At 51.4% G+C, this 11948-nt stretch overlaps 1 protein-coding gene across 1 annotated transcript in view; it reads left to right on the forward strand.

The window, feature by feature from the left end:
* Window positions 1-11358, forward strand: part of Gli2 (GLI family zinc finger 2) — a 174049-nt gene extending 162691 nt beyond the window's left edge. The window contains exons 9-13 of the mRNA XM_013020687.1: window positions 828-977; window positions 3358-3522; window positions 5594-5872; window positions 7299-7635; window positions 8921-11358. Coding sequence (XP_012876141.1) covers window positions 828-977; window positions 3358-3522; window positions 5594-5872; window positions 7299-7635; window positions 8921-11358 — 3369 coding nt within the window. The remainder of the gene's footprint in view (window positions 1-827; window positions 978-3357; window positions 3523-5593; window positions 5873-7298; window positions 7636-8920) is intronic.
* The last annotated feature ends 590 nt before the right edge of the window (window positions 11359-11948 follow it).

The following is an 11948-nucleotide window of genomic DNA, read 5'->3' on the forward strand; positions in this document are numbered from 1 at the left end:
GAAAAATGAAAGGCATTGTCAGGAAGCATTTTTATCATTTGAAAGGCTTTAAAAATGGAACGTGAGGCTAATAGGAGAAGATTTCTCTAGAAGTTCAAAGCATGAAAGATTTTCCTTGCTCCCAGGGTGCTGTCTGTACACATGTCAGTTGGGGGTGTGGCTCAGGCCACAATACCAAGGCTTTTTGTCTTCTGGGGTAAATTCTGCCAATGCCTGATGCCCAGATCTCAGAATACCTTTGAAGATTTCCAGTGTGGCCAGCAGCTCTGTCACTGTTTTTCTATCAAAGTAAAATATCTCATGGAAAAATCTCTGAAGCATAGGGGCATATATATGTCTGCCTTGCCATCCTTAAGTATGTTTTGTAGCTCAGGAACATCAATAAGTCCCCATGGACCAGACCCCTGAGCCCAGCCTGGGGTGAGCAGGGTACATGGTCACTCAGATGACCAAGTGATAGAGACGGGACACAGACTCACCACAGTGCTTTCTTTAATGGCCACAGATGATGATCCGTGAGCAGGCCTGACCTGACACAGAGGTGGTCTGGGTAGAATGGACAGTGAAGGTCCTCACATAATGACCGAAGGTCAAGTAGAATGACTGGTCCCACACAGGAGCAAAGACCAGGAGGGCAACAAATGCATTTACTACAGGTGAGGTCTTCTGGAGAGGCAGAATAGAAAGAGGTCTCTGGAATGGTTCCATGGTCAGCTGAGAGTAGGCCTCTGGGCAGTGGTGTGTACACAGTGGGTGGGCAATGCAATTCCAAGGGGGTGGGCACGGAGGCCAGGCGGCTGATCTCACCCTGGGGCTTGTCACGGCAGCACATCAACAACGAGCACATCCACGGGGAGAAGAAGGAGTTCGTGTGCCGCTGGCAGGCCTGCACGAGGGAGCAGAAGCCATTTAAGGCGCAGTACATGCTGGTGGTCCACATGCGGCGACACACAGGCGAGAAGCCACACAAGTGCACGGTGAGCCACAGGGCCCCACGTGGCTGGGTACGAGGACAGGACTTGCTAGTGGGTCATCTGCCCTATTCAAACCCCAGCTTTCTGCCCGTCTTAGATCCTAGTTACCTCTCATCTACTGCTATCCTGAACCTCAAAAATCTCTTTGATGCAGGCACTAGTGACTCATGCACGTACATGGGAGGCTCAAGTGAAAAGATGGAGGTTCAAGGCCAGTCTGGGCAGAAAAAAATGAAAATGTGAGACCTTGTCTCAAAAAATAGCCAGCAAAAATCAGGGCTGGAAATGTGGCTAAAGTGGTAGAGCACCAGCCTATCAAGCATAAAGCCCTGAGTTTAAACTTTAGTAACACCACCCAAAAAAAAACCCCTCTCCTAAATGTGAGCAACTAGCTGACCACATGAAGAGTGTGCCAGTATCTCCATGGCTGTGTCTTAATTATGAGCCCCAAGGCACAGCTAAACCCCTCAGGTGGCTTATCAGGGGACACTGAGCAGAGAGCCTTGGCTATGTAACATCTAGAGAGAGGTATCCTGGTCATTCATGACTTGAGTAAGCATGGGTCACCTTTGTCACCTTAATTTTTTAAACGGAGGCTAGGAGGTGTGCCTCATTGGTAGAGCACTTGCTTAGCATGAATGAGACTCTAACTTATATCCCAGCACTGAAGCAAAAAAGAAAAAAAGAAATGAGCTCAAAGATTTAGAAACAAATAAACAAACAAAAAACAACCTTTCAGTCTCTTTAACTGAGGCACGAGAACTTGGAAGCCTAGCAGTGGGACCTTTAGTTTTTGGCACTCAGAAATTGCTCCTTTGGGGATTGGAGGCAAGACTCAGTTGTAAAGCACTAGCTAATGAGCAAAAGCTGCATGTACTGAGTTCAAGTCCTGGTCTTGGACTTAAAAAGTAAAAAAAAAAGCTCCTTTGTCAAAAGCAGAAGTGATCCAGCCCACTAACATGATCGCAGCTGAACCCTCAGAATCAGAAGCACTTCATGCCATAGATCCTGAGACATGTATTTTGTTCTCATGGTAATATTCCTGAAATCATTCTGGCTTATTAAATTGGCAGTGTCCAAGAGTCAATGAGAAATGTTACCTTTGCTGGCAAGTGTTTGTACTGAGATATTCACATGTCATAAAATTCACCCCTTTTGGGGAAAAAAAAGGTACAGTTGGATAGATTTTAGCATATGCTCAAAGTTCTGCATCATAGCCACTAGTTACCTCCACCAAATCCTTTTCGCTCCAGAATGACCCCTGTGCCCATTAGCAGTCACTCCCCATCTTCCATTATCTCCTCCACTGCTGGCCAGTTACCAAACTATATTCCGTCGCTCTGATTGGCCTCCTCTGACATTTCATTAAAATGGGATCATACAATATATACCACTGGCTCCTTATGTTTTCAAAGTCCATCCCTGTTGTAACATGAAACCATAGTTTCTCTTCTTGGTTGCATAATATTCCATTGATGAGTGGAGAAAGGATAGTTTGCATTGCTTTCACTTTTTGTCTATTTGAGTAATGAATGCTGCTGTGAACATTCCTATGTTCCTATGTGTGAGCATGCTTTCACTTCTCCTGGGTAGTATCCCTAAGGAATAGAATTGCTCCATCCTATGACAATCAAGGACCTGAAAGACTTTCCCCAAAAGGCTTCACCATTTTCTATTCCCATCAGCTGTGTGTAGAAGAGTCTGGTTTTCAGCACATCCTAATTGTTTTACTCTAACCATCTCAGCAAGTGTGAGATCATATCTCCTGTGGTTTTGATTAATATTTCCCTAATAACTAATGATATTGAATATAAAAGTGTTGATTGGCCATTTGTATATCTTCTTTGGAGAACTGTATATTCACTGTCTTTTGCAGATATTTTTACTTGGGTTACTTACCATTTTGTTAAATTATAAGAGTTCTCAATATATCTAAGTAGTAGATCCAAAACCTGCAATTATTTCTCTCATTCTAATGAATTATCTGTTTTCTTGAAAAGTTCCTTTGAGACACCAAAGTGGAACTTTGATGGAATCCAGTTTTTTTTAATTGCTTGTAGTTTTATGGCATCTAAGACCATTGGTTAAAGATGGCTTGATCGCGTATTAATGTTCTTATTTATATCAAAATAAACATGTACAACCATATTTATATATGCATTTACATATACTTTTAGCTCTTCCATCAGGTCTTGGATCATGTTGTTAATGGTTATACTTTTCAGCCCTTTCCAAGTTTTCTGGAAAGTTATTTTTGTTAAAATCTGTGCTGCTGGGAGCATCAGGGAAGGGGGAGAGGGGTGCGAGGGGGCCAGTGGAGCCCCCTTGTGTTGGATCTGGGATGTTCTCATTGACCAATTTTGGCCCGCTGACCTCATTCCAGTTTGAGGGCTGCTCAAAGGCCTACTCTCGCCTGGAGAACCTGAAGACACACCTGCGATCCCACACTGGGGAGAAGCCGTACGTGTGTGAGCATGAGGGCTGCAACAAGGCCTTTTCCAACGCCTCTGACCGCGCCAAGCACCAGAACCGCACCCACTCCAATGAGGTAATGCGGTGGGGCATGTATACAGCGTGTACACAAAGGCACTCCTGACTGTATCTCCCATAGCCTGTAGACACCTGTCAGAAACTGGCAGCCAGCTTCCCAGCCACCCACATCGTCCCTCATCTGCACATCCTTGGACATAGCAGACCAGCCCTCAGTGGCCTGGACAGCAAGTCTTCCTCTGTGTGCCACAACCTCTTCTCTGAAAGGATGTGTATAGGTCCCGTGGCACATTCACCATCTCTGTGCCTCAGTTTCCAACTCTCTGTCATAGCTACAGATAACCACCACGAGGTCCACAAGGAGCTGAAATCAAAGTAGAATGTCTGTTCTGATCTCTAAATGTCTGATGTGTCATGACACAAGCCCTGTACCTTATTCATTCCCCCAGCTGTTGGCTGGATTCTACAGCTTGTCCTGCAAATGGGGATTCCGACATTCAGAGAAATGAAGTAACTCCCCAGTGCCAGACAGCATGAAGTGGTGCTCTGTTTAGGACCTAGGAGTCCCATTCCGAAAACATCATGGTACCTGTGTCACTCACAAGCTAGGGTCCAGCTGCAGAACAGCAGCCTGCTCCTGAGGATCAAATGGCTAGTGGTTACCTTTCCAGCCACTAGTGCTGTCTGGGCCTGGTGAGGCCATTGGCTCCCTATTAATGGACCAAAACAGCCTACGTCACCAGTGCCCCCAAGTCTCTGCTGTTAGGGTGCCTGACAGTGAATGTAAAGCATCAGAAACTGAATTCAAGACTTAGTCTCAGTTTTTTAAAATGATAATAAAGATTTTTTTTTCTTGGCTCAGAGCAGCCTGTGTCTCCCCAAAGCCAGAACCAGAGGGAAATGGACAGGAGCCCATGCAGCCTCTCCCCATTCCCATTCCCAGTCCAGCCACAGAACCACTGTCACTTGGGCAGACTTTGGAAAGAGCATTTCTAACAGTTTAGATACTGTGTGGGCCCCAAAGGACTTTGCTCCAATGCTAATCAGCAGGTACAAGAATGTTCAAAGGAGCCAGGTACTAGTGGCTCATGCCTGTAATCCTAGCTACTCAGTAAGCTGAGATCTGAGGGTCACAGTTCAGAGCCAGCTGGAGCAGGAAAAGTTCATGAAATTCTTATCTCCAATTAACCACCGAAATGCTAGAAGAACTATAGCTCAAGTGGTAGAGTGCTAGCCTTGAGAGAAAAAGCTCAGGGACAGTGCTCAAGCCCTGAGTTCAAGCCCTAGTACTGGCAGAAAGAAATGAAGATAGGAAAGAAGGGAGGGAGGAGGACTGGGAGGGAAGATAAAAGGAAGGGAGGAAGGAAGGAAGGAAGGAAGGAAGGAAGGAAGGAAGGAAGGAAGGAAGGAAGGAAGGAAGGAGAATTCTTTTCAAAGGCTCTGAAGTCCTCAGGGTTAGAGCCAGCCTTGGAGGCTATGTGTGTATGAACATGTATAGGTATGAAGGTGTGTGTGTTCATCTGTGTGTATGTATGTATGCATACATGCATGTGTGCATGCATAAAGATGTGAGGAAGTGGGAGGGGCATTGTACCTATAGATATGTGCAGAGGGGTGAGTGTATCTGTTTGTAAGCATAGATAAGCATGTGTAGGTTAGATGTATGTGTATTGGGGCATGAGTGTCTGAGGATGTGAGTGGGATAAGATCCCAGGGTCCCATGTTTTTATCTTGTTACCAGGTCACAGTAATAAGTGTGTTTGCCTCCTGACCCTGTCTTTTCTCATCAGAGAAATGGGAGGGAGAGGGGAGTAGTTACTGGTGCTCTCTTGAGATATAATCAACTCAGATACTTGCTTTCAGTGCTAGAAATTCTGGAAGGCATGGTCTTTCTGACCCATGCCACCAGCTTCCTGGGCAAGAGCTCCCTTGACCATATATCTGACTTGCATGGAAACATGGTCTGCACTGGCTATGGTTACAACAGAGCACCTGCCAGCTGGGCCAGCAAGGTCTGCAGGGGACATGGGATAGCTTCTGGAGGACGGGGTGGGGGGGGGGTCATCGGTATATTCTTGACCTTTGCCCTTGGGTCTCTGTCAGTAACACATGCCTAATTCTCTTTCCAGAAACCCTACATCTGCAAGATCCCAGGCTGCACCAAGAGATACACAGACCCCAGCTCCCTCCGGAAGCACGTGAAAACGGTCCATGGCCCAGATGCTCACGTCACCAAGAAGCAGCGCAATGACGTGCACCTCCGGGCCCCACTACTCAAGGAGAATGGGGACGAGGCCAGCGCAGAGCCCGGCGGCCGTGGATCTGAGGACAATGCTGAGGCCAGTAGCACCAGCCAGGCCGTGGAGGACTGTCTACATGTCAAAGCCATCAAGACAGAGAGCTCCGGGGTAAGCATTGCTGGCCAGCCCCGCTAGCAGAGGGCGATTCTGTAGCTCTGCCCAGGGTCCAGAAGCTCAGCCCCAGCTGTGGGTCTGTTCTAGGGACCTTCTTCTAAGGATGAGATGATCCCCCTCCCCACTCCAACTCAGTTTTTCTCTCTTTACCTCATTTGGCCTTACATGGCACCTCTTGTCCGAGTTCTTTTCTCTGACCCAGCTTCTACTGGTCAGCTGTGGCGAGGCTGGGGGTGGACTCCCCCCTACATGTTGATCTGCCCATGCAAGGTGTCCTCTGCGTGTCTACCTTTCTAACCAGCACTCAAGTGTCCCTATGGGTCCCCACCCTCTGTCTTGTCCCTATGTCCTCCCCCCTCTGCCTACGCTCTTTGTGTTCTAACCACCTGTTCTTTGTTTCCACCTCTTTTTCCCAACTGTACCTCCCCTAAGGATAGACGGTACTGAGGTGAGCGGAAGGTGGGTAGGGGGGTGAGGGTGGGCTTGGTGAGTGAGGGGGAGGCCGAGATGCTTGGGGGAGACTGGCCCATCACTGCAGGGGTCCAGGCCTGGGACCATGGGTCTGGAGTGTCAGTGACAAGGCACTGCAGGTAGGCTTATGGAAACAAAGACTAGAAGTTGTGGGGAGCAGGGGAAACAAAGCTGCAGAGGGGCCTAGCAGAAGGGGACTGTGAGTCTAAACTATAGGAGAGAGGCAGACCAACCCACAAAGGAGCTTGAAGATCAAGCAGAGGGAAGAGGATTGTAAGCAAGGCCTAGAAGATCCTTGTCTCCCTGGTGCTTGTGCCTTCATGGGGAAACACTTCATGTGTGCCCCAAGCTGCTACATCCCTGATGAGCATCATCAAGGCTCAGCTCTCAGGCCACAGAAGGTCTAGCCCAGGTTCTATGGCATTGATGATTATACATATGTACTGTCTACAACCTGTTCCACTCCACTCCAGCCCTCAGAAAGGGATGATTTGGGGTGGCCATTCAGGGGCGGGGGGAGGGGGAGGTGTCTAGATCTCACACTCCCTGCCTGATCAACCTTTCCCTGCCTAATTAGCTGCCTCTAATGTTGAGAGCCCTCTGCCCCATAGAAGGCACCAAGTTAGCAGGTCTGTGTTGTTTTTCACGGTGGACTCATCAGTTTGTTGGGAATGAGAGTCTTCTCTTCAGGCTGTACTGGGTACGTTCCAGGTGTCAGGCACAGGGAAGCCAGGTCAGCTCTGTCTCCTAGTTGAGAAGGGAAGTGACCTGACCATCTCACACAGACAGACAGATGGTGATGGCTTATAAGCTCGTCTTCCAAATAGCTTCCTTCCTTCACCAGTGCCCCCTGCTCAAGCATGCAGAGCCCAGGAGGTTGCGGGGTAGACAAAGGAGCAAGTGTCATCTAACACACTCTGAGCCTGTGTCTTCTCCCTCACCCCTGTAGCTGTGTCAGTCCAGCCCCGGAGCCCAATCATCCTGCAGCAGTGAGCCCTCTCCTCTGGGCAGTGTCCCCAACAATGACAGTGGCGTGGAGATGCCGGGGCCCGGGCCCGGGAGCTTGGGAGACCTGACAGCGTTGGATGACACCTCACCAGGGGGCGACCCCCCAGCCCTGGCTGCCCCCTCCGCTGGTGGCCTGCAGCTACGCAAACACATGACCACTATGCACCGGTTCGAGCAGCTCAAGAGGGAGAAACTCAAGTCACTCAAGGATTCCTGCTCGTGGGCCGGCCCGGCTCCACACACCCGGAGCACCAAGCTGCCTCCCCTCCCAGCAAGTGGTAAGTAGAAACCCAGAGCCTTCAGGCTGGGGTAGGAAAGAGCTTGAGGCTGTACCAGCTGGTCAACTCCCACCAGGCATCTCATTGGCTGTCCACAATGAGAAAGCTCTTCATTACACAGAGAAGGAACGTGAAAGATGAAAGTGGCCTATCCAGATCAAGGGCAGGTGTAAGTCAGCCTAGTCTTGAGTGGCTCTGAAGCCCACACTCTTCCAACTGTACCATAGTACAGATGGATGCTCACTCCATCATTCCCATCCTTGTCTGGCTACTCAGTCATTTGATGAGCGAAGGCCACAGGGAGGACACCTACTTCATCCTGGTTCCAAGAGAGCCCATGTTCAGAAGACTGGGCCTCCAGAGTCCCACTCTACTGCAGAATAAATCCAGTAGCACCAAAGACAGAGCTAGGGGCAGAGCTATGAAGAGGAAGAGCTGGGCAAGAGCAAAGAGGCTTCATGGAGGTGGTAGCACTGTGTTTAGCCAGCACTTTGAGATAGAAGGTGTCTTCAGCAAGCATCTCTTGAGTGCTGCATGTATAGTGCTGAGTACTGGATACTTGGTCCCCAGGCTGCCCTCCACGGATCAGTAGCCATGGGGTAGACATTGATGCTCCATCTTGAAGAGTACATGTTGCCCTCCCCATTTGAAGGACTACTGGTCAGGTAGCCTTGAACTCAGCCCCATTCAGACACTATGGTGTCTCCTTGGTTGAAGGCAGCTGATTCAGCCAAGGTTATTCTCAGGTGGCCATATCCAGTGACTGACCACCAGAGAAATGTGAGGGACTCAACTGGGGGCAGGCCTGAGATCTCTGAGATCAGCTGGGGCTCACTGCTGCTTTGCCTGTCCCTGTGGCCTAGCTTTTCTTCCACAGCTATGAATCCCAGTGTGCTTATTAAACTCCCAGCTAGTAGCCCCAGACTGAGAGATGCAGGAGATAAGGTCTGAGCCCTCCTGGGCCACTCACCCCCCTCCCATTAATAACCCAGTCCTACTGCTAGCTAGAGAAACTGAGGGTCCAAGTAATGAGAACTCAGGGCCAAACCTGTAGTGATGAAGCTAAGATCAACCAGTCAGTGAAGAAGCGAAGAGTAGTCATCAGCCTCCTGACTTCCACTTACCCACCCTTGGTAATGGGTGCCTTTTCTTCACTTTCTATCCTTTCCTTCCCTTCTTGCACTCAGAACTGATGAGACTCAACCCCAACAGCCTTTGCTTGGTCAAAAAGCACAGAATAGGACCCTCGTCTTGGATACTAACCTTTGTGTTCTGCCCCCACTAGGTTCTGTCCTGGAAAACTTCAGTGGCACCGTGGATGGCGGGCCAGCAGGGCTGCTGCCCAATCCTCGACTGTCCCAGCTGTCTGCCAGCGAGGTGACCATGCTCAGCCAGCTGCAAGAGCGTCGGGACAGCTCCACCAGCACTGTCAGCTCAGCCTACACAGTGAGCCGCCGCTCCTCAGGCATCTCCCCGTACTTCTCCAGCCGCCGATCCAGCGAGGCCTCACCCCTGGGCGCCAGCCGTCCACACAACGCCAGCTCAGCTGATTCCTACGACCCCATCTCCACGGATGCCTCACGACGCTCGAGTGAGGCCAGCCAGTGCAGCGGAGGCAGCTCGGGGATGCTCAACCTCACACCAGCCCAGCAGTACAGCCTGCGCGCCAAGTACGCAGCGGCCACCGGGGGACCACCGCCCACGCCACTGCCAGGCCTGGAGCGCATGAGTCTGCGGACCAGGCTGGCCATGCTGGATGTACCCGATCGCACGCTGCCCGGCATCTACCCGCATTCACTGGGCCCGCGGCGTGGCAGTGATGGGCCTGCATACGGCCATGGCCACATTGGGGCTGCGCCTGCATTCCCCCATGAAGCGCCAGGAGGCGGTGCCCGGCGTGCCAGTGACCCAGTGCGACGCTCCGAGGCCCTGACCCTGCCGCGGGTGCAGCGATTTCACAGCGCCCACAATGTGAACCCGGGTCCACTGCCCCCCTGCAACACCGAGAGGAGGGGGCTCCGCCTACAGGGTCACCCAAGCACCAACAGCAGCCTGATCCACAGCTCCTACTCTCCCAGGCCACCCAGCATCAGCGAGAATGTGGTGATGGAGGCCATGGCTGCAGGAGTGGACAGCACAGGGCCTGAGTCTGGCCTGGGGCTGGCAGAGGATGATCTGGTGTTGCCTGATGATGTGGTACAGTATATCAAGGCACACACCAGCAGCACCGTGGATGAGAGCACACGGCAGGTGTACCCCAGCCAGAGCTTCCCGGAGAACCCCAAGCTGCCCAGCCCAGGGCTGCACGGCCACCGCAGGCTAGCAGCTGCCGACTCCAATATGGGTCCCTCTGTCCCTAGCATGGAAGGCTGCCAGCTGGGCTATGGGGCATCCTCTAGCCTGAATAAAAACAACATGCCCGTGCAGTGGAATGAGGTGAGCTCAGGTACGATGGATGCCATGCCCAACCAGGTAAAGCCTCCGCCCTTTCCTCAGGGCAACCTGGCTGTGGTGCAGCAGAAGGCTGCCTTTGGCCAGTACCCAAGCTACAGTCCACAAGGCCTGCAGCTGAGTCCTGGGAGCCTGGACAGCACCCAGCCACACCTTCAGCTCCCTAGTGGAGCTTCTTCAGCCCCCAGAGTGAATTACATGCAGCAGCAGCTGCGCCAGCCAGCCACAGGTGGCCAAGGCCTCAGCCTGAGCTCAGCTGTGAGCCCTCAGACCAACTACAGCCAAGCCCACCCCCAGCTCAGCCCCAGTGGGACCCTGAACCAGTTTCCCCCATCCTGCAACAACATGGGGGCCAAGCCAGCCCACCTGGGGCTCCCTCAGCAAATGGAAGTTGCCTCCAACCCAACCATGATGGGCAGTCACCACCAGGAACTGGGAGTTCCAAATTCTGCCCTGGCTGGGGTGCCACCACCTCACCCAGCCCAGAGCTATCCACAGCAAAGCCATCACTTGGCAGCTACTCCGAGTCAGGAAGGCTACCGCCAGGGCCTTCTGTCTTCCCACCAGCCTGGCTTCATGGAGCCACAGCAAGGCATGATGGGAGCAGCTCCATCTAGCTTCGGTTTAGTACAACCCCGGCCACCCCTTGAGCCTAGCCCTGCAGGCCGCCACCGTGGGGTACGTGCTGGGCAGCAACAAATGGCCTATGCCAGGGCCAGTGGGCATGCCATGGTCACCACATCTGCCAACCAGGAGACAGCAGAGGCTGTACCCAAGGGTGCAGTGGGCACCATGGGATCACTACCCCCTCAGGACAGAGGTGGGGCACAGGACCACAACACACTCTACTATTATGGCCAGATTCACATGTATGAACAAAATGGAGGACTAGAGAACCACGGAGGCTGCCCAGCCCCTCAGCCCCAACCCCCACAGCCACAAGCCTGCCCAGACAACATCCAGCCGCAGCCCTTACCCTCACCAGGGGTCAACCAGGTGTCCAGCACCGTGGACTCCCAGCTCCTGGAGGCCCCTCAGATTGACTTTGATGCCATCATGGATGATGGTGATCACTCAAGTTTATTCTCCGGTGCGCTGAGCCCCAGCCTTCTACACAACCTCTCCCAGAATTCTTCGCGCCTCACCACCCCTCGGAACTCCCTGACCTTGCCCTCCATCCCCTCAGGCATCAGTAACATGGCCGTTGGCGACATGAGCTCCATGCTCAGCAGTCTGGCTGAGGAGAACAAATTCCTGAACATGATGACCTAAGGTCCGATCCCTGATGCAGAGCAGACCCTGGGGGATTGTGGCCTCCTGGAAGGATAGGATCTCATCCATTCATCTTTTTCCTAAAATAAAGTATTAAGTAGGCCTGAAGGATCTTTGCCAATGGCTGGTTCAGACTGCAGATGTTTTAAGAGAAGTTTTGTGGGCATCCTCTCTGGTCTTTTGGACTACTTTTCAGAATACTAAAAAAAAAAAAAAAAAAAAGTCTCAACAGGAAAGGAAAAGAAGGAATGAGAAACTGATTTACACAGTACTTGCCAGCCTTGGGTGTTTATGGGGCCACTCAGCTTTGGCTTCTTTGCCTCTGTCATTTGGCTAATGAGAGATTATGTTGGCCAAGGGCTTTTCAACTACATGTGGAAAGAGGGTAGGGGAGCCACATTTGGGTTGGAAACTGAAACCATAATGGATATTCTGTGCCAAGAAGATGGGCTTGTTGTTCTGCCACCTGTAAGGAAATGGAATTGCCAGCTGCCAGGATTCTCCTATAAAACTTGAGTCTTGAGGTTCCTACAGTCTCTTGCCATGAAGAATAGGGAATAACATTCCACGCGGGTGCTGCAGAAGTACTA

This window comes from Dipodomys ordii, unplaced genomic scaffold (assembly GCF_000151885.1).
Source record: "Dipodomys ordii isolate 6190 unplaced genomic scaffold, Dord_2.0 Scaffold52, whole genome shotgun sequence".
NCBI classification, from domain to species: Eukaryota; Metazoa; Chordata; class Mammalia; order Rodentia; family Heteromyidae; genus Dipodomys; species Dipodomys ordii.